Source organism: Protopterus annectens, chromosome 13.part0 (genome assembly GCF_019279795.1).
Source record: "Protopterus annectens isolate FY-2018-M chromosome 13.part0, PAN1.0, whole genome shotgun sequence".
In the NCBI taxonomy this organism is placed as follows: domain Eukaryota; kingdom Metazoa; phylum Chordata; order Ceratodontiformes; family Protopteridae; genus Protopterus; species Protopterus annectens.
The window spans coordinates 804,029,533-804,053,581 of NC_056747.1; the positions used below are offsets into that span (position 1 = coordinate 804,029,533).

The window sequence follows — 24,049 nt, forward strand, 5'->3', positions numbered from 1 at the left end:
TGTGAGCCTGTTGACATCTTAATATCCTATTAAAGTTTGAAATATTGTCCAGAATTTGATATCTGTGTTTAAGTTGTAAGAATGCAATAATTTGTTGTCTGTATGTCTGGAGTTTTTCCTCCCCGGGCCTCCGCTGAAAATGAACATGTATCCAGTCGGACTATCCTAGTAAACAAATGTAAAATAAATAAATAAATGTATTGGGAAATTATTAGCTGTTGGCCATCAGATATCATTTTAATGAGGTAAACTGACATTTTCTGCAGTAGTAGACTTCAGGATGTTTTTTCCACTTGAAAGTAATGAAAGACTTCAGAATGAACCTTGATTTTAGTAACTCTATAAAGGAATGTCATTTTTGAATAATATGTTGATTGTCTCAATATTTAACCATTCTGTTTCAGTAGATTAAATCATTTGTGTTGCTGTACAGGTTTTGCTACTTCAGAATGAGTAAAAATTTCCTTTTAGTATACATTAGCTTGGAAGCAAGAGAGTACCTCCTTACTATAGTGCAGTGAAGAACCTGAAAGCCATTAGGCCTGGGTTTAAATATTACAACTACTTTTACATATGATGCAAGTTTTCAGGAAGCTAACCTTTCTGCAGTTTAATGGTATTTCATGACATACCTTAACGTGTATTTCTGCTTAAATGTATGTGACTGAAAAGTGACATTGGGGAAGACAAACATTAACTTTAGCCATCATTCTGGGTATGAACAGTGACAAAAAAAAGCAAAGTTTCAAAGCAGGAGGTATAATATTTATCATAAAATTTTGCATTCCTGAGTGAAACAATTAGCAGTATGTAGATAGAAATTAAGATGGAAAGTGGGAAAAAAAAGATCAAGTAGCCCATTGCCCAAGCTTTTTTAAAATACACGAGCAAAGAAAATTGTTACCCTTTAAATCTGATACTTTAGCAATTCAGAATAATTTTAAAATGTAGCACCCTGTAGTGCATCACAAGAAAGTGGCAGTATAAAGAATTAGCTTTGACCTTTTCACCACTTATTGGTGTGATATTGCCTCTGTATAAACCATTTATGTTGCACCCACTCTCCTAAGATCCCATCATCTTATTTTATGGATGTTTTTCAGAATTAAAAAAAAGTAATGCTCGTGTATTATTTGTACATCATGAAGAATTTGTCTCATGGCATCCATTTATCATAATTTTTGGGCTTGTCCGATACAATTTACAGGGTCATGCAGCTTTTACAGTTAGCATGAAATCCTTCTTATTCTGACAACACTTTAACAAGCAGTTTCTGTTTTTCTGGTTAACAGTTGATTTTTGCTGCTGGTGATGTAAGCTACAGTTTCTGTTTTAATATCACAGTATAACTTGTTTCTTGTAGTGCTTGAGTTTTAAGCGTACCTCTCAGCTGTCCACATTTCCCAGAATGTCCAGATTTTTTACTCTTATTTTTGATCTGTTCCCTATAAAATGTGTAGTTTCTGGCAAAACATTGAGGACTGATGACACTTAATGACAGGCATTTCAATTTCAAGCTGCATATCTTTCAGAAAATGCATACTAATGCAAAATGTTTTATTCTAACAACTTTCTAAGTTTGTAAGATTAATATTTAAAATTTGCCCCTATTTTGGGCCTTTGTTACCCTATTTTTTGGCTTTGCCTGGATTTCTTGTGCTAAGATGTTGAACTATGGTTATAAGCTACATTTTATTGTTGCTGATTTTAGTATTCCACAGTAGGTATATTAGTTAAGACTGTTCATTATAAAATGTACAATATTTCTTCAAGCAGTCAAAACAGTAGATGCATTAAATTAGGGACCTGTTATTTCTGCTTTATCCTAGACTTGTGCTTCAAAGTAGTAAAATAAACTGTGGGTGTCAAAGTATGTAATGCACATTTACTTTTCACTTCATGTCTGCACTGTTTTAACATTGAAACAAAAAGGCAAACATCAGTGATGTGTCTGCCTTGACAGCAGGTACCAAAATGATTGGTAGGGTAGGGTTTTCTTAGGATTAACCATTTTTATTTGGTTTATTGAATATAATTAAAGTGTTAGTGTTTTCTTACATATTTTAGGGGTTAGGTGGGAACAGAAAATACATTTTATTGTTGAAGAAGCTTCTATAAACAAACATTCAGCCGTAAAATGTGATATCAGTTGAATTAAAGATGATATTCACAAGCAGTATGTTTGGCTTTGAGATACAAAGAGATAAACCCCAAACTGTGATCCAGATGACCTGACTTTAGAGCTGGGCAGGGAGTGGTGGGAGTGAGCGGCTTATACCAGGAGAAGAGTGTTGGGCACCCCTGCAGTAATGTCACTAGGTGACGAGTTTCAAGCTAGACCAGAAACTCTTTTTGGGGCTGCCTGTATAATAGACTTGCTATAAGATTGCTGTCACTCAGCTATGGGAATGAACGGTCAGTAGTCACAGTTTGATGGTAGTCAGGCACATGAGCAACAAAAAAAAATGAAAATTACATATAACAATTCCTAAGCTTTATATTGAAGTATTATGCTGGAGATTGCCCTTTGGCACCATAAACTCCACTGAAGAGTCTCAAACCAGTGTAGCTGTCCTGGCATTAAAAAATCAAGAGAAAAAACGGATACTACATTAAACTAATGTAGTTTCCTTTAGCAGAGTGTAGTATTTCCTAAAATTCTATTTATCAATGTGCAGTTCAGGTTTAATGCCATTGCTTTAATAACATTTTCACCATATTCCTTATAAGTACAATCTACATGATGATAAAATTCTAATTTTCTTATAGATTATAAGGCCTAAGATGCTTACCTTGCTTTTAGTTCATATCCATGTGTACCTCTACATCCTTTTGCCACAAAAGTATTTTATGCCATCACAAGCAAAACATTCCTATATTATGCTGTTGCATTATTTAGACAAGATAGCTGAACTGGATTATCAGGCATAGGGACTGGTTTCATGTGAAAGATGGTATTAAAAATGCAGATGAGAAGTCTGTGTTTGGAAGTGTGACAAGCACTGTGCACATCTGGTCTGTTGTGCACATATTTCATTGAGTTGTCTGGTGTAGTTTGGAGTTGGGATAGACAGTAACAAACATTTATGGGAGAGTGTTGTATATTAGATTGAATTTTCTGTGGTATTTCATTTTAATGGGTAAACATAATACACATAAGCAGAAAGTGCAATCTGTCATCTTAGTTGTAGCTTTTCTATTGAAGTTATAGAGGTGTTGTCATGCTGAACTGCCACAAAAGCTTTGTTTTGAAGCTCCCCATCATATGTCATTCAGTTGATCAAATCTGGCATGATTGCTCTCCTTTCTTATTTGCTGAGTGGCATCAGAACCATTCTTGGCCTTCAAGGAAGTTAGTGGTTAAACAATAAACGCATCTTTATCTGAACAGGAAATGACAAGCCATTAAAATACTAGCCGTTAAAATAAAGGAAAACCTGTTCCACCTCAAAGTGAAGAGAAACAAAAGCTGCATTTTTTTTCATGCTCTCAAAATCAGTAGAACTTTCGAACTGCATTTTATAGGGGATATACTGAACTGTTTCATGTCATGATCAGCGAGCTGCAAGTAACCTAAACCCTTTCAAGACGCGTTACAAATAAGTTATGTTCATTTTTAACAAAACAGTTTTGGGGTTTAAATGTTGACTGATAATCATATTTATACACTGAATGTGAAATTTTTTTGAAGAAATTAACTCCTTAAATGGAGCATCTTTCAGACCTTTTAACCTGTTTGTCATTCTAAAGACAAATATCATGGTTCAGACAACAGCTTTGATCATGCAGAAGTATTTTTACGTAATGGTGGTGTGTGTATATATGTACATATTGGTTCAGCTGAATTTGACTATCTTTTCTATGGGAACTTGACAGTCTCCATTCAAAAGTTACATCGTACATGCTTTTGTGATAGTGTTTTGAAAAATACCTCTTTGATTCTCCATCAATCTCAGTATTTCTGAATTATTGTATACAATGGTTCAAGCATGCTTAGGTGTTGAATTTGAAATTAAAATGCATTTCTCTTTCCATAAATCTAACAAAATAAGTGGACTTTGATTATCAGGATAAAACTAGCCCCTGTTATAATTCTGTTGTAGTATATGTTGAATTTTTCATAAAAGTCTGCATGTTCATCTTTTAACAAAGTTAGACTATTTGAGAAGCATAGTTTGGAAGATTTGCCTGATTTTTCATTGACAGAGCTACTTGTCTACCACTTGTGAAAGATAGCTGACGTGTGTAGGTGATGTAGAGCTGCTTAGCTGTATTTGTTTTAATAAACTAAGATGATGCATGGTCTGCATGTAAGAATTAGACTTCTGAATATAAAATATAAATAGTTTCAATTGTTAGATTACATATACAAATGTCTAGCATGGTGCTTTTGTCATTGTGCTTGCTTATTTGAGCACATTTGTATCTTTTAAAACTAGTTTAGCAAGTGCTTCTGAAATCTGAAATAAGTCATAACTTTCAAAATTATTTATCTGTTTTAACTTAAAATTCAGTTGCTACAGAATTTAAAACAAATGCCTTTATCACGAGTAACTTTTGCTTTCTATTTTCAGTTTCAGAGTACTGGTGACTGGATGTATGTCTTTTCTTACAAGTATAGCTGTTTTTGTGTGTGGACTTGAAAATCCAGTTCTGAGAACAGTTATTAAGGAGCAAGAACAGCAGCATTTATTATAGTAGATAAAGGTGCATTTAAACAATGTTTGGATACAACACGTTTCAGGAGCACCACTTTATTATTTAAAAACATACTGAAATGTAAAAAATTAATGTATTTCATGTTAGTAAAATGAGCAAATCAGCATAGAACAAGCTTGTACACAAAGTCAGTGACACAGCAGTATATAAAAGCATTTGTTTCATTTTTATTTGTAATGAATATGGCAGTGCTGTCTTCAGTATTTTGTTTGAAGACTGATGCATTGAATTCTTTTCTTAGAGTTTTACGCTGTCTTTAGTAAAATGAGCATCATTTTTTAACAGATATTACCTTGACTGAGTTTTAAATCTTTTAGATTATACAATGAAAGACTAACTTGTAAATAAATTTTGCATCACACATGATGTAATGTTACAAAAGGCATCTACAGGTATTTTCTTTCAGAAATATAATTTTAATGAGAGAATAAGAAAGTCAATTAGATTAGATATGGTTTTGTCTAGCTTCTAGACATGGGTATAGATAGTGATACTTTGCAAATATTATATGCATGCTACCCTTCTTTGTAAATATCTAATTGTTAAATGTGAGGTATTAAACAGTGGTGACTATGATGACAAGTATGATGAGTTGATGAAGGAGCAAATTAACTGCTTTGAGAAAGTAAATGAAATGATCCTGCCTGTTATAGAATTCAGATGTATGGCAAGCAGCATGTTGCAGTACTTTTTCATGTTCTATGTTTCATATTTCCCTTTGAGAACATAGCTGCAAGGCACTATATTTATTTTCCTTTTTTGGGGGAGGCTAAACAAAACAATGGTTCTTGTTAATCTAATGGTACCAAATGGTATTTTATTTTTAAATTATCACTCTTGAAAATAGAAGCTGCATGCAGTCACAATTGCTGCAAGTAAAACAAGTCCGATAATGAGAATAACGTTTTCAAATTAACTGAGAGAGAAATAAAAAAATTACCTTTGTTATTGAAATCACTGTAGTGGAAATGAAGGGGAATAGCTGCTTTCCCTGCCATTTTGTTTCTGGCTGCTATTCCTCACACATCGAAGCATGCCTTTGATGTAACAGTATTAATGTAAGTTTGATTATTTCATGTTTATAATGCAAATAAGGTTATCTCCAAACTGTACTGGCAGACACTTAATACTATTCAGTTTGTAAATGTCGAGTAGAGCTCACACAGATCAGTGACCTCAGTATTCTGACACATACAGTGTCAGACTTCTGAGTCACCCTGGAAAGGTCTTACTCACAAATCTCCCAGGGATGGGTAGAGGTCATGAAGAAAATGTATTGTAGATATGAGAGATACAACATTAGGTTCTTACAGCTGCCACTTGTATACACTTTTCTAAGCTGGTTAAACACATTGTTAGGTATATTTAATAAAATAATAAGCTGTTGGGGAACTGAATGGGGAAACAGTTTCCACAAAAAAAAATACAAAGGGTAGTCAGATTATACTTAAACCCATTCTGTGCCATATTTGAAACTGCATTGTTATGCACTGAGTAAACAAGGTAATGTGCTTCAGACTTGGAAGAGAAAAACAGGTCAGTAAGAATTTTGTGTGCCTAAATTATTAGGCCTAAATAAGCACTCCTTCATGGTGAGGAAATATCCCCTAACAGCTACATGAATACTAGAGTGGTTAATGAATTTGGTATTAAATGGGTATACTGCTGCAAATGTTTGTGTTCATTTAAAAGGTGTTAAAAATATGATAGCACCTTTATAACTACCTCAACCTCTAAATGCACAAAATCTGGACAAAGCCAAAAATAAAGGGAGGTAAAAATAGGGACGGAATTTAAACACTGCTCTTAAAAACTGAGAAAGTTGCTAGAATAAAAGGTTTTGCATTAATATGCATTTTCAGAAATATATGAAAGATATGAAGTCTGAAACTCAAAGGTATGTCATTATTTAGTGACTTCAGTCATCAGTGTTTTTGCCATAAAACCACAAATTTTATGAGATGCACACCAAAAATATGAGGCAAAAATCTGGACATTTGACAGGTATGCTAACTACCAATTTGAAAACCGAGGAAATCCAATGTAAAAGTGGTGCCATTATTACATGTATATACTACTGTTCAGGTGGGCATTGATTTTCAGGTATTTGTCTTATACCGATTGTTAGGAAAACAGGGTAAAACCATTATCAGTTGTCATGTACATTACCTAGGAAATAGATGCTTAGTTCTTATTAAAGAATGCTTCATTTCTTATTACTGCTGAGTCAGAAATATGGAAGAAGGGCTGTATTTTAATATGTCATTTTTCTGCTAGTTAAATAAATAAGGAGTGCTGCACTCTTGACACTTTCATGGTTTTCATAATTCAAAAAAATGCTAGCAGGAAAATTACTTAATGGTGTAACCTCTGTGGGTTTTTTTTTTGGGGGGGGGGCTGAATATAAGGAGCCCCAAATATGCGAGCCATCACCTCCACAAGATCCATTTTAATTACAAAGATCATGTTCTTGCTTGGTACAAGTTTTGTTTAGGGAAGTAAGGTGTGTGAACTAACTGGGAATGGCCCAACCCTGAGATGGCAGGCACAAAACAAGGTATTGAGCAAATGTTGCTCATGATAAGAATGATACTTAAAGGAAACTGAAGTAGTTGTAAAAGTAGTCCAAGTTCCTGTTGTCTGTTAATCACTGACTTCTGACTGTGGGGAGTGGCTTGTAAAATCTGCTAATGCATTCTTTTTTCCCTGTACAATAATGACGCACAGCTTCTCCTAATATGGACTTTCTTTTAACTAGATCCTCCCTCTTAAATGATGTGGGGGCAAGTCCTGGGTAGGGCGTGCAGTTTCTTTTTTAGGTTGTGATGACACAGGCACAGCTCATTTCCTTATTAATCGGTTCAAACCAGTTCTTACAGGAACTGCTGCTGATAAATGTGGGACTTCTGAGAAGTCATTCATTTTATTCTCTGCACTGTAAGAGTGTATACAGCTGAATCTACCCACGCAAAGGAAGCTAACTGAGTGCATGCTTCAAGATGTAAAGCAAAAGCAGAGGCTGTTAGAAATCAAGCTGTTGTGCAATACTTGGAAGGAGAGAGAGACTTTTTTTCAGTTGTTTGGCTAGAGTCCCTCTGTCTCCATGTTTTCTTTTTTTCTTTTTTGACTGTTTATTATCTTAAATGCTTATGTGATTATATATATTTTTTAATTTCTGTGAGACTAATCACTTGTTACATAACTTAGTAGTACACTTGGCTTTTTACATTTGATTCTAAGAAGTGGTAATATTAACATTGTTTCATTTCTGTCTCTCTGCTTTTATTTTTTATTTTTCTTTGGATGAAATTTGGTTGGTAGTGCTATTCCAAGTGTGGGTCCTTCCCTTCAGAAACCCTTCCAGGAATACTTGGAGGCCCAGCGAGCAAAACTTCATCACAGAACTGGGGATGGTGCTGCAGTGGTAAGAACCTAGTTTCTCTTTCTTTTTGATTTTATAAATAAGCAATCTGCATGCCACTGATTTTTTTTCTTCAAAGAAGTAGAAGCAACCTCAAAAACAATATAACATTTATTTATTTTTTATTTAGAATAGTAATTGTTCTAAATTAAACTCTTTTAAATGTGCATACTAGTCTGAAATACCTTTGTATTTTAATTGAGTAAACAGAAAGTTAATACACTTGCCAGTATGTACATGTATACCAAACACGGTTTTAATAACAAAAGCAATTTGTATAAAAGATGCAGTGTTTAAAAAGAGGTAATGCAGTACAGTAAGTGAATCTAGGAAGAAGTTGCCAAGTGGGTTACACTGCTAAGCATATTTTGAACCTTATACGTGATTTGAATAAGTGAGAGTACTACATTTCCCTTAAACAGTAATAATGAGGGAGGAACCTGTTTTTCTCTGGTTCGTGAACACGGAAATGTAAAAGAATGACTAAGGAGAAAGATCAACTGAACGAAGTGCATAGAACCACGTGCTTTACTCCTCAGGCTGTTTGTTCTGCTATTCAGTGATGCCATCATTTGTTCAGACAAACACTAAGAAAACAGCAGCTATAACAGTGGCATGCTCATTCTTTTTAGTTAAAAAGGGCAGCAAGGGAAGTTACCTTCATTCATTTTGGTGTGTGTGTTGGTGGTGGTGGTGGGGTGATTATCAATGAATGTGCATGAACTCACCAAGGCTGAAGAGTGTAAGTAAAATATGTTATAGCATAATGGGAGGCACACACATAATGAAAAAATAGGTGCATTCAGAACAACAGTCATATGAAGTATATAATTTTCCATAGACTGGTTAATTATACAATCTGTAGTAGGCTAACATAACTTGTACTGCAGGCAGAAGGCCTCTTTATTTGCTATTGGAAAACTGTAGCTCAGTACAAAAAAAAAAAGATTTTCCAAACTAAGATTTTTTTTTTAATTTACAAGTTTTCCTTTAGAGTAGACAGGATGGTGCTAGACAGTCTAATAATAGTTTTGTAAATTTTATTAGAGTAAAAAAAAAAACTTTAAAATATAACCTAACTTTTTAAAATTTATTTCCATACAGGGTGAAAACTGGTTATCGTGGGTATTTGAAAAAGTAGTAATCATCATGGTCTGCTATTTTGTTCTGTCTATTATCAATTCTATGGCACAGAGTTATATGAAACGAATACAGCAGCAGAGATACTCTGAAGAGAAAACTAAGTGATATCTGCCTAGGAATGTGGCCCACAAGTACCAGATCAAATACATTCTTTAGTCTGGTATAGTATTCAAAATGGATCTTAATTTATGATTAGTTACAAATCATACTGTTTAGATTATTTAACTATTTTGTTCTTGAAGCAATGAAGGGATTTTTCTGGACAGAAGAATGGATACATATTGTGACATGTGACCAGTCTACCTTAAATCATGCTGACCAATTTGGGGGTGCACGATATTAGTACAAGTTACTTTACATAGTCCTTACTTGTGTAATGACTATGAAGTATTTTCATGTGTTTTACAACTGGCCGTATATATCTTTTATACTGTCCTTTAAAGTTATGCTTATTATAGACTGTGTGGAAACAGTAAGGGAGCATATTTTTAATCCCTCTTCTACCACCTTTTACCTTTTTTCCCTCACTACATGTGAGATCAGTGCTATACTTGTATTAAGTCTGCAGAAATTGTTAAACATTTCTGAGTTTCAAGATGTTCCTTCCCCAGTTTTCTTTTCATTCTGAAGTAAAGCTGGTGACATTCTCATACTTTTGAGGTTCTCTCTTATTTTTTCTCCCCATCGTATATTATTACTCTCAGTGCATGTTATCTAATGGCTTGATCACAAAATGTGCAGATTGTATACTTGGATCCTTGTAATAAAGTAATCCTCTTGGACTCATCGTTCTGTACAAAATATTTTTCAAAATCTTTTACTGGTAGTAACTTCATCTTGTGTTTTATACAGGATTTCATGTTGCATTCCATTCTGTAAAATACTGTTTTGTTTTTTATGCTAAATATTGCTAACCCCCATTGTCTTTGTCATCTTTTATAATTTTTGTGGCTGTAAAGCCAGGGTACGATCCATGTCTTATTGTACATATTGCACTTGATGCTGTTTTATTCTGTACATTCAGAGTAAAAGTTGTAAACAGACTTTATAAAGCAAATCTTTAACCATTCTAGAATAGCTTGTGTCATCTTTGCAATACATTTATCTTTTGAAAGCATGTACAAAATTTAACATTTTTTACCTTATTTGATGTACATATGAAAACAAAGTGTCATGATGCAAGGTATGCATACATAACAGTATCTGCAAAACTCCCTTTTTCAAGTGACCATGGGATGGATATAGGTAAAGGAAAACATTTCAACCCAATGCCTTTTAGATTCACAGTGACATACAGGTTTTTATCATGATTCAGTGGTACTCGCAGCCAAATGAAAATTGCATTTCTAACATGCATGCAGTTTTACTAATTGCAATTGAGATGATTGTCTTAGCAGAGTGGGAGATTTTTTTCACTGAATAGTACTGTTTGGTCTTGCTCTTTTAGTTGTTCAAAGAATGTTATTGTGTTACCTAACATATAAAATTTCTTTGTGTAGATAGACGTGTTATGATCAGATGACCGTGACTGCTTAAAGGGATACTATCTTTTTTTCATGTATCATATACTTTTTTAGCTAAATCATATACGATTTTGCATCTTTAACATTTGTCAGGCTGAATTAGCTTTTTAATCAGTATTCTATGTCAGAAATAAATGCTGTTAATGTAATTCTGTCCAGCATTTTATGGCTTCAGATTATACACACATTGCATATTTCTTGAAAATGAACTCTGGACAGAATAGGCACTGATAATTTGGTGGTCCCTACTAATCCCTAAGCAGAACATGTCTGGTTGCATTCTAACGTTGTAGTTTATGACGGTATACTAGAGGTGGATCTGATGAATTTTACTTGGTTATGGTAATGCTTATGGTGTTAATTAACAGTTTTGATTTTTTAACTTTGTTTATAAGCATTCTGCAGAATGCAGGAAAGTAATCAAGGAAGTTAAAGTTCATTTTAAGCAACAGATTGTAGCATTCTAAATCTTCTGAATTTTGGAATGAAATCAAGTTGAACATTTTAAAATTACCATAGGAGTCTTTATATTTCCACTGTCATGCCATTTTGTGTATGTCAGTCTGATTTAGTTTGTTTAATTTCCTTAATATTCCAGAGTGTCAGAAGTATGTTGCATAAAAAGTACTGCCTATAATGACAAGACATGTTATCAGTAGTGCTGCTGTTTACACCTTGAACAATTTGCATTACTACCTCCTTTTGAAAATTGCTCTTCACTAGTGCTGTACATGAATCTGAACACCAGGAATTGGTTCATTACTCTGTAACATAGTTTAAATGCAGCCAGAAATATGGGTTGATTTGCATATCCGTATATGACCGTGTAGGAGTAATTGAATTAACACTTCTAAAATTTGCTAAACATTTAGATTTGAAGGTAACATTTTTTATTGAAAGAAAATGGAAGAGACTACATTGTGCACATTGTGCTGTACAACAATCCATTCCTAAAATGTACTCGTGTATCACCTGACACAGTGACGTGACATCTCCATTGTTTTACCATCCTGTCGGATAGCTTATCAGACTGGTGTTGGCTGTTGGATCTCATGGCGACAACAGTCGGTAGGCTGTCTGACATTTTGGTGTATTTCATCTAATCGTTTCTCATTCATCATCAGCACTCCTTTTCACTGTGTTGACCAGTTTTGTTTCATACTTCAAAGTTGTAAAGTTGTTAACATTACTGTTACTGTTTGCCCTGTGTACCTTGAGAGTTAGCACATATTAATGTACTGAAATTGAGGGAAGACACAGTTGCTGGCTTACCCATGTACTCGCACATGCATTTGCTGGAAGAAGAAATTAGCCTGCAGGTGAGATGCAAGTTTCTTTGAATAGCAGAAGGTAGATTCTTCTGGCTTTCATCAGTGTCTGTAGCTGTTTATTTTTATTTTTTTTATTGCTTTTGTTTACCCTGTTTTTTCAACTATAGCAGAACCCCTTTTCAGCAGAATCCATGTATGGAAAGCTCCAAAAATATACAGTGTAAAAGAAAGTTTTATGATTACATAACATGTTTTAAGCAAAAAATAAAAGTAAAATTAATGGCAAAATAGTGAAATTATAGTAAGAAAAAATCTATCATTTGATTATGGAGTGAGGAAGATGATGTAGCACAATTTACTATGCTCTTCGTACAGTACATGTATGATGTGAAAGAGAAGAAAGAAATAATACATAAATTAGTTATGAAAATCACAGAACAAATATATTATTTATCAAAAATGTTCATTTTGTCAAATAATATGTACCTGCAGTAATAAAATAAAGCGGCTTCCTTTTTCTTGTTATCCTGGGGTACTGAGAAGAACCCAAAAGTGCAAAGAAGTGATCTTTACCAGGGCTAAAATGCTTGTAGAGTTGGCTGAGTTAACATTTTTATGATTAGGAGCCGAATGTAAAATTGTAAATGACTTCTACAAGTATTTGATTCCTGGGTGTGGCTGGCTTTCTAAAGTTTGCATCATTAGTTTTACAGAATTATATAATTTAGTATTATACTTAATTTGTCTCAAGTTAATATGGCTTGATTTTTCTGATGCATAAAATGTTTGCTTTTCAGGGCAGATGCAGAGTGACAGTGTTTTATCTTATAACGTGTTGAGTGTAAACTTTTAAAGTTGTACTGGTCCATACTCTGTAAATGCATGTCAGTATGGTTCTGATTTGCGAATACCTTCTGTTCAGTTAAAATGCTTGAGTTCTAGTAGTGCAGGACTTAAATGTGAAGTATATATCTTGCTCACTTTTTCTGAACTCTTTATTTTACAGAAGGGGCCTAGTCAAGAAAGATGGCTGTTTTACCAGTGCTTCATGTAACCAGTTAGATCAATCCTAAGCAGCTTGTTCTGTCTGTTAAAATGTTGCAGTTGCCCTTTTTAAGACTATCAAGAACACTGTCTCATGCCATAGCTGGACCTTTGCACTCAAATGCATTATTTGTTTCCTTGCAAGTACTTTGAGCTCCCCTCCAAAAAAATGATGAAATGGCACATTTACAATATGCTATATTGGTGGCTTTTTTATATAAGTAGAAAATAGGGTCCTGCAAAAAGAACATTTAAAACTATTTACCAGACAGGTGTGGATGCAATTTTTGGCATAACATTAGCTTTACATTAAGGTTAAAAGTAAAAGTATAAATCTGTACTTTGTTACTTTTGTCTTGTCTGTAATTAGGAGTGTAGGTGAATGGGTCCAGTAGATTAGTCATTATGAACTGAAAATTAAATAAAATGTAAAATGCACCTAGAATGGAATTGCCCTCCTTTTGACAGACCCATTCAGGCAGTAAACTACATTCCTTAAATAATCATCAGAATTTGTGGGCACAGTGCATTTATTTTTCTTGCAGTGTCTGGCTCTAGCTTCTTAACTATGGGGGACATTAAGTAAGTGCTAGCAGTAAGGAAGCAGAAACTCTGGTACAATTCTCTAGAAGTACTTTTGCAGTGTATACTTCTTGCTTTGTACCATAGAAGTGAAGAAGTTGTACAGTGAACATTTAATGACAGCAGTAGTTTAAAGTGGCTTTTAGTATTTCAGCCTGCTTTCTTGCCACAAGAATTTGTTAACACTTGACTAAAAAGAATACATCCTACATATAACATTTGACTGTAAAGTTGCATCAAAGTATTTCTTAACATCATAGAAGCCTTAAGGCTAAATCTGGATCCACAGACAATTTTCTGGTTGGTGGTGGTTGCTGCTTTATTTTATGTACACGGGCACACTGTGAGAAGTGCATCTGATGCTCTATTTTTCTAATAATATTGCTATGTCATGTTGGAATCAAAGACATCATAGTGATATGATGCAACTCAATTCAGTATTCAGTAGCATTGTTTCAGCTGCATACTGCTAGAAAATGTATGTACTGAAACATTGGTCTTGCTTTTCACCCATTAATCTTGGTAGAAGGACTATCATTTCAAATGCAGGTAATATTTGCAAGTAGCAAATTTCTTTCTCTAAAAAAAGCAATGTCGAGTTGCCAGCCGGAGCCCAGCCTTCACAGAAGGCACAGACATACACGCACCTACCTGCATGTTTTTAAAGCTCACTTGACCGCAGGGAGGACATGCAGACTCCACACAGAAGGCATTCCAGCCAAGAATCAAACCGGAGAGCCTCTTGCCCTGAGGTGACAACACTAACCACTACACCACCATGGCACTACATATTTTTTTCTGTAGTATGTTATATTTGGTGCTCATAACTTTCAAATGTATAATTCTAAGTACACATTCTCAGAAAGATTTTCTACCACATTATTGCTGTGATTGTGTTACATTTTGCAACATCTGCAGTTTGGGTTCAGAAGTGAATAAAGATCTCCAGACACTGACAGTTTATTTTCACAAAAGAAGAGCAATAATTCTGCTCGAGTTACTTTAAACCCCAGTATTACCACAGGGTCCAGTAATGGGGTGATCTGAACAGGTTTTTGTTATCTGAGAGTTTTTTTCTTTGATGAAGCAAATGAGAACAAACTGAAAGAAGATGTCCTTTGTTGGGTCCCCTGTTGTTAGGTCCATAACACTGGGTGCCTGTAAACCCAATAAATTGTTGGGAGCTTGTTTTGCTAGAAATGTAGAAAGTTTAAATCTATTTTTGTTATTGTCACTCTCTCTATGACTTGGTGTTTCTGTAAATTATGCTCCTTACTCTTAGAGGATTGTGCACAAGCAAATCACAAGTTGTAAGGCTTGAAGAAAAAGATACTTTTTCTGATAACCAGCAAATCTGAGTGATAATTGAGAGGTATGTTGCCATAAAAATGTCTGATGTATTAACAGCTATGTCATACATAATGCATGTACAGTCTTTTGCATAGTGTATGGTATGAATAACTGTATCAGTACATTTTCCTGAGAGTAGCATATCTCCATGATGAAGAAGGGAATGATCTAAAGCAGGAGGCTGTGAGTACAGCCACTGCTGCTCTGGGTTGAGAACAGTCAGTTGAGAAAATTCTAGGCATGTCCCAGTGGGAGGAGAACTGGGGCAGTCTCAAGACGTGCTGGATTGTTTGTCTCTCGATCTGCTGGGAGATGCTTGGTATTGCTCAGGATGTGCTGTGGACACTGTCACTGGGGCTTGTGAAGTCTGTTTGATCCACATTGCTCAACTTGTTACTACTGCAGCCCTCAACAGGACAGGTGCTTCAGAAATTGAATTCTTGAATGGTGTCAGTTTTTATAAATGCCTTGCATTTTCGTATCTCATGCTACCCACTGCTGTTTAGGATTGTAATGTATATGTAACTTCAAAATGATATGCATGCAGTAATGCCCAACAGGGTGTGTGTTATTGTGGAAATAACACCCATCCAGGGGTATTCTGAGGCCTGACACTGCAGACACTCTGTTGGGCATTATTGCACTTACAGAATGGGCTGTCTATAAAGTTGTTGTTTTACTTATTTATTTTTTTTAATACTATATTTTTTTATATATTTTTGATGTAAAATAGTTTCAACGCGTAATGTTTCAAACTTTCTGTAATATATATTAATGGTGCTGGAGGAAGCTTTTTACATCCAAAATAGAACACTTTAAAAAAAGTATCCAGGTATTTACTTAATTTTTTTAGTCCCTTATTCCTAATGCATTTGGTTTGTTGCCAGTCATTGGAGATTGAAGTTACTAGATAATGGCGTACATTTGAGTTTGACTTTTATTTCCTGCAAAAAATTCATGCTAACACAAATCCTTTTATTTATGTAAGTCTGTAATTTTATAAGAGCCATAAGTAAAATCTGTTCCTATTTTTGAGCCTTTGTTCCCCTTTTATTTTAGGATTTATCCAGATTTCTTCAGCTGAAAGGTACAGAGCTATACAAACCTGTTTACTCCTGTTGCCACTAATGGTCCATCTCACACACACACACACACATACCCACCCATCCCTGTGCTTCAGAAAGTGCATGCTAACACAACTTTGAAGCAGCAACATTCAAAATATGTTCCTATTTTGAGCTTTTGTCCCTGGTTTATTGTAGGCTTATCCAAATATCTTGAGTTAAGAGCTCAAGAAGTACGCAAACCTCTTAGCTGCTGCTGCTACCAGGAGTTGCTCGATTGTTCTCTCTGTCACACACACAGTCTCTTCTGCTTTTATGCACATATTCACTCACACAGGCAAACAGAAACGTAAACACACACATTTCTTTTCTGTTCAGTTTATTACACTGGCTAAACAGCAAAAGCAATGATTAGCGAGTGCAAAATAATAGCTTGATTGATCTCTCACTCACACGCACACACATTCACTCTCTCTCTCTCTCACACACACACGCTTTTTTATTTTAATTTTTTTTTTAGACTTGCTAAACAGCAAAAGCCCTACTTAGCCAGCATAAAATAATGGTGGCTGTTAGGATTTTTCAGCCTTGAGTTCCACAGCAGCTTAATATGGTGCACGATGTACAGGTTGCCCATTCTCTAATGTCTGATATCACATCTGTAGCAGAAGAAGCACTTGAGTAAAACAGATTACTTTCATATCATGTATAATGCAGTCTTGTCCATTTTATAATATATACTGACAGACATTCATATATACTTTGAGAGTGCAGTGTCTGTTCACTTCATGGTTAAAAATGTTTGCCTGTTCAATTTTAAACATCTCAGAAATGTGTAATTTTTTTCTGTCAGTGTAACTGGTGATCCATATTTAATTAATGGCATGGATGCCAACAGGTCATCTAAGGTGTGCGGACTAAGTAGACAGTGACCATCTCTTTCCATCTTTAGGGAGGGTCAGTGGATAAAAACAGTAGTGATTAGTCCCTGGTGGACACAAGTGATGCTACAACATTTCTAGGGCTTGCACATGTATAGGTGTTATTGTGACAAATTGTATAGGACTGCATGCTTCATTGCCTGTTCACTTTCCATTAGAGGTTTGGGCTGTATAGTACACAAGTACTGCCCACCAGCAGCCTGTTGGTGTTCTGTTTGTCTCTGTTATAGATGTATTATGACTCAAGCCTGCTAGCCTGTAAGACTTCCCCTACTGAGAGGGGGGACATGGCTGATGAAGAAGCATATGTATACTCAAGAAGGCTGTCATAATAATCATTGATTAGTACTCTGCAGACCTTTGTGTTGCTTCATTTTATTTTTCTTGACATAAACCGGTGTCTGTTTAAAATTAACAACTGAGGCAGCAGCAGAAACATCAAACAATTGTAAAAAAAACTGTATATTTGAACATGGCTTTCTGTGCATTCAGGTAATCATTAAACTGAAAATACATTGAATCAGTAAGGCAGTAAAGTTCTGCAATAAAATATAGCTGCAATGCATAATCTGTATAGTTTATACCTGTTTTGTAAGTATAAACATATTGGAAGAGAGGAATTGATTATGTGATGATGCAACATTTTGTTTCTGTTGAATTAATCTTTACTTTCCCACCCACACTCAAATTGCAGGAGGGGTGTTTCTGTAATCCAGAAGTCTGTGGTTTTCCTATGAACCTTTTTTATTTTTTTTACTGTCAAGATATGTAAGACTTGTTGAGTTGCCTTATTCATAATGTTCTGATTAGTAATAATAGGGATACTGAAAATATTTTGACTGTAATTTTTCATTTATTGAAGATGTTACAAATTAGAAAGTGAAATACTGAAAATGAAAATTAAGGTCTCTAGAAACCTGTCATACTCCTGCATTTTTAACAGTGTATTGATGTGCAAGTGCGTCCAGTGTTTTGTAATTTTTAATTTGGTCTTAAAGCCTAAAGTGAGTTTCTGTATTATTTACTTAAACAGCTAGAGCTACATGTCATTTTCTGGGCATGTGAAGAATTTGTCATTTTGCCTAACCAATAGAAGTATATTATATTTCCATGCGTTAAGGTCTGCAAAACATTTTTATTTTATGCTCCATTAAGCTTATTTATTGATTGCAGTGAACATTCTTCGGATCTGCTACAAAACCAGAACCTTTGTCACAATGTTCTTGGTGGCTTTCTGGTAATTTCAAGAGTCAAAGGCACATTATTTTATCAGGTTTTTACATGCAGGTCTTTGCAGTAAGCAAAAAGTATGCTAAAATACCTTCTTGTCATGTAATACTGCAAAACATTGTGGGGTTTGTTTATGATTAACTACACTGTCAGTCTTTCAGTCTGCATATGATACTGCAATTGGAAGTAAATAATGTTACTTGGTTATCCGTCACAGGAAGTCACATTCAAATAAGGTTTACAAAATAATGTTTGTGAGTATCCCTTCTCACTTTGCTCTTCAGCTGGTTATAAAAGGCAGCTTCTACTGTATGGTAAAACTGCATTGCAGCTGAGGAGGAAAGCTGTGCACTAGTACTCAGCAACAGACTGGAGATTTCTGCCACAGCTGGAGTGCGGGGAATGCCTTCTGTGTGGAGTATGCATGTCCTCTCCGCAGTTGGGTGGGCATTCGTTCGAAAGACATGCGTAAATGGGCGTGCCTTCGTTGAAGGTTGGACGTCGAGCTGGCACCACGGCGTTTGTGAAAATCTACTGCCAGTCATTAGCGGACCGGAGTTTCGCTGTGGCGACCCCTAACTGGGAAATGCCGAAAGACAAGAGCAACCTGACTTGGTAGCAAGCTTGAAACATAAGGAGAGGTATAGATGGCCCCTAAAAAACAGCCTGCCCTTCATCGGTCTAATCAAATGCAACAAATTTAATAAAGATAAAACTTGTAATAATAATAATATAAAATTTGATAAAATCCCAAATCCTGTTGTACTTGTGGCTTGAATTGCTGTTAATTCTATACTTTTAGTATAAACATAGCCATAAATATGTTCAGTATGGCTGTCTTGACTAGCTGTCTCAAAGATACTGCTGCAAAGCATGCATACTATAAAACTGGATTATTAAAACAAAAATTAAAATCAGTTTTAAATATGCCATTCTTAAGTAGAAAGCTTCACCACTTAAGTGGCACATTTAGAATGCACCAACTAATGCTCTCGGTTACCCACAGCAGAATATTCCTGGTGATTGATTAGTTATTACATTATTATTTATTATATATTTCATTCACATAGATATCAAGACCGGCATTACCATCACAAGGGTTATCTCAGTCTTTGCATTAAAACAGTTTGTTTGCTTCATGATTCAGTTCCAGGTCTAAAGTTAAAACATCCTTTCCATGTAATACATGAGTTATTCTGCCTGAATTCAGATTAGCTTTTGTTTATATTTACTTATCAACTTAATACTGCCATAGCCCGTACTGTCAATCAATGCAGCTTGTTAGTTCAAGGTCACGTTTTTTTTTTTTCTGAAGAACTGTGGAATTTTTTGTAGTGTTCGACTGCCATAGAAATATGGATTTTGGCATTTTGAAACATATCACTTAGTAACGTGCATTTTTTTCCTTACTGTACTGCTGACACTGTTTGTATTTGATGTTTTGTGTCCGGAATCCACTTTTGTTTTACTTCTTTATGAAACCTCCTGAAATGTTTACAGCATCACCAAAATTGCTAGAATTAGACTTGCAATTTACCTGAATATTATATTTGAATTTCAGCCTAAGAAACTATATTTTACTTTAATAACTGTACTGAACTGAAATATGTTATAAAAAACTCCACTATCACATATGCTTCACTGTGCTGTTCTTTAAGGTACCCATGGAAGTTAGTATTTATAATCTGCTGTAAAGTACCTGCACAGTAAGGCACAGTGAATGTACATTGCTGTACGGGTTAAATACTGAGGCATGATGAGTGGAGATTTCCTTTAAGTATGTCTCTTGTGTATGTTGTAAGCTATGGCCACTTGCTTTAAATCACACAATGCCTCTACATTACATGTAGATGCATATGCTGGAGTATCTTAGTGTAGTTATACAATGGCCAGTTCCTTGAAAAGATGTTTTGATACAAAATGTGGTCATTTTTTGATGTGTGCAGTGCAGTACTGTAATACACCCATAGTTTAGCACATGTTCGTATGTTCACATTACACTGTAAAGTTAAAATTTAAATACAGCATGTAGATACAGATGTCAAGTAAACAATAACATAATGTAAAGCCTGTCTGTCTCCTCTTCTGGTCTCGCATCTGTATCACTTTTATGATTGATTCTTACCTGATATGACTGTATATACATAAAAAAATTGCTATTGGAAACGTATTTGTTTTTTCAAGGCTGCCCAAGTGTTGCAGCTAACCAGTAAACAGCTTCTCCTCCCCACTCATTTCTGTATTCTGTCCTAGGAATCTCTGCATCCATTTTATTGAGACACTCTGTATTAATGCATCATATACTACTTTTCATGGTCCACCCACCCTTTCTGTGAAGTAGTTTTCTTCTTATATCCCTGTTTCACCTGGCATTCATGTCCTTTCTCTTCCACCTCCATTCCTTGTCGTTGAGATGACCCTTCCCACTTCCCATGTGATAATGCAGTGTGCTCAAATCATACCATTTTCTGCATGGAATTTTTATAGTTGCTCACCCTAATTTCTCTGTCATGAAGTAATTATAAGCATTTGTCTGTTTTTCATACAGTAAGCCCAAAGATACAAAGTGACACTATGAGCCTAGAAAACAAATCCTAGATCGAGAAGAATGATAATTGAGGAATGTCTGCTGACGGGCCTGAAAAGCTGGTACTGTTAGAGATGCACCACAATTGTTACAGAAATCGAGTAAAAGCAATCAAAATATTATGTAAAAATAAGTGTGTAAGGATTCCCAAAAAGGGGTGTTATCTGTCTGACAGGAAACCTTGGCTGACTCCAGTTCCAGAGAAGTCTCAAAGCTGCATCTGCTTGAGGTGGAAGAAAGTCCTGACGATTTTAGTCACTCTGACTATTTTACTCTAAAAGTACTTTGCTTATAAACAGCCAGAGTTTACTGTGTGAAGAGGGGGGTTAGAGCTTTGGAAAGCTGGCCAGTTGTATCCTGCAGGATACAACCCATAGGCTGCTGTGGCAGTGAAGAATTTGAACATCAACTGTTATGCATAAGTAGTCCAATAGATTAGAGTTTACCTAGATTACATTATAAAGTATTATATTAGACTGAATACTGAAAAAATATTATTACTTGTTTTGCAACCTTTTACAGGTACTTTTGTTGGTCAAGATAGGTCATCTGTGTTTTCCATTCATTTGGAACAGGTATGGTTGTGGAAGACAAATGTTACCTTAAGATATCAACACAGTGTTGTTTGTAATCACAGTTAAGTAGAGTAAAAAGTTTAAAAGGTCACCAGACACACAAAATGTGTAGTAATGGAGGCCTACATTTTAAAATGAGATATTAAAATGTGGCAGTTACGCAGACATTGATAGATGACCAGATGATTTTAGTTCTATCACAAAGCTCTGGGGAACTTACAGGAGGGAAAAAATCCCCTAAAGAGCTTGAGAGATCGTGATACTGTAAACAAGAAGAGGAAATGTCTGTGTTTTTCTGAGAAAATCTGTTAAGCAGGCTAAAATAACTGTACCGAAATGTTTAGTGAAGGGGAGGCATCTTTGTGAGTTCAGACAGAAGAGAGATTAAAAGTGAATGTAGGCAACTATCTAAGGTCCCACCATCAATGACTGTGCTAGTGAAGGTACCCTTATCTGTCTCAGCAATTTCACAGATTGATTACAAGACGTTAGCTGCAGAATAATTCCATTTTTGGCCACCCAAGGGTCATGTGTGCCTTCTCAATCTCCTTTCACTATGTTAACACTGTCTGCAGCCTTTCTTCTGAAGTAACTGAAACTTTTGGTCCTTTACCTTCTGCGGCTAAAATAAAATACTGAAGAAGAGAGTTATATAACTCTATGATTTAGTTCTTCTCTGGCTGAAGATGAAAATCTATCCCTGCATTATAGTGGTACACAAGGATAAACCCTTGATTGAAATCCAGAGACCCAGGATTGTTTAGCAACATGGGCACTGGAAGAGCCAGCAGAGGAGGATAGGGGGGGGGGGGGTGACCAGACTCTGCTGCATGATTTACACTTAGCCATGACAGTTATACACTGTACACCAGAGTGGGCAGAGGCGAGCACCCTGCTGTACTGTGATCAGCACAGTAGCTGCAAGTTCACTTAGAAGTGGAAGACTGCATTAATCACTGGTGCAGTGTTGTGGGAAGTCTGCAGAAACAGGCTGCTGAAGGGATAGGGGGATATAACCTTGTATAATATCACCAATAGCTGTTAGGGTGATGGCCTCCTGGGACCAGCTTGTGTGTGAAGTCAAATTAGTAGGCTTATTGCATTCATGGGAAACTTCTCATCAGCACGCAACTGAGAGGAAAAAATTAAAGAAAACATTAATTCTTTCATATTCTCCAGTTCATATTTTAAGGGCATCTCTTTTGAGGAAAACTGTGAATGCAGTTATTTACAAACTGGTATGACAAAAGCATCTTTTTCCCCTAACAAGGTATACTTTACATTTGCAAGGACTCTGTAGTTAGAGGCGCACATTAACCCTTCTACTGTTCCTCACATCGAAGATGTGCAGGATATAATGCAGTATCCTGGCATACAGACACCCCCCCCCTCCCTTAGCACCCAGGTAAACTTTACCAGGTCCCATAAGACTTAACATATTTGGAGAGCATCCATAAGGTGGATCTGGTGGCAGATCCCATTAATAGAGCCCATTTATTGAGGACTGCAATGTTATAGGGAAGCAATATTCCTAGATTTGGCAAAATGTATATACTTTCATCATACCTCTCAAGTGTATCTCATTTGAGGTCTTAAAAAGTTCATGTTCCTCGAAGTTCCTCAAAGTTCCACATTGAAAGACTCTGTCTCACATTCAGTGTTAGGAATTTTTTAAGTGAAATCCATTGTAAATAGAAGTGAATCATATTAATTAATTAAAAGATCTTCTTTATAAGTAAAACCAGCTTATTTCAACCATCCTATGACCTTCCTAGTTGAAATTGTTAGTAAGCCATTAGTATGTGTTCCACATTTTGCCCATTTGTTCCACATTATGAGGGCCAGTGTTCCTCATTTTGGACATGGAAGGTTGAGAGCTATGACTTTCATTGCCCTGGCTATAAAACCTGTTAGTTGTCAAGTGAGAATTAACTCGTACCAAAGTGCTTGCCTGGGCCAGTTGCAGGAAAGCTGTGGCTGATTGCTTGAAGGATGAATTACCCTACTTGAATAGTGCAACATTCAGACTGAGAGATTATATAGATCATATATCTAGGTCTACAGTGCATCAGATGCATTTTTTAGGACATATTAACTGATCAAGATATGCCACACCTGCTGTGATCCTGTTTACCTTTTAGGATGTTAAGTCTGCACTATTGAATACTATATATCATTGATGCCACTGTTTTGATAAGGCCTACTAGATTCTTTGAAACATGGGGGGGGGGGGGCAATGAGAAGCTGAAATATATTTTTCATAGCCCTACTAGGCCCCACCCTGTCCCTATGGCGGGGGGGGGGGCAAGGGAAGGAAGTTGGTACCTTAGGAGAAATCCTTCTGTGTGCTAAAACACAAGTCTTCTCCACCCTTTTCTGTTACCCCTTTGCTTAATTCTTTAGTCTGGTATGCCAGAAGCTTAATTTTCTGTGAGTGAAAAATTATGATAATGGATAAGTAGGACTTAGAAATACTTTTTAAAGCTACACAACAATAGTTCTGCAATTTCCAAGACTTTCCAGAACATTCTACAGTCATCCAGTCTTGCCTTTCTTTCTTTTAAGAATAAGTGCAGCTTCTGTTGCAGAGAAAAGAAAG

At 35.7% G+C, this 24,049-nt stretch overlaps 1 protein-coding gene across 1 annotated transcript in view; it reads left to right on the forward strand.

Moving 5' to 3' along the window:
• The window catches only part of VMP1 (vacuole membrane protein 1), a 1,640,696-nt gene extending 1,630,341 nt beyond the window's left edge, over positions 1–10,355 (forward strand). The window contains exons 11-12 of the mRNA XM_044054897.1: positions 8,041–8,143; positions 9,245–10,355. Coding sequence (XP_043910832.1) covers positions 8,041–8,143; positions 9,245–9,388 — 247 coding nt within the window. The 3' untranslated portion in view covers positions 9,389–10,355. The remainder of the gene's footprint in view (positions 1–8,040; positions 8,144–9,244) is intronic.
• The last annotated feature ends 13,694 nt before the right edge of the window (positions 10,356–24,049 follow it).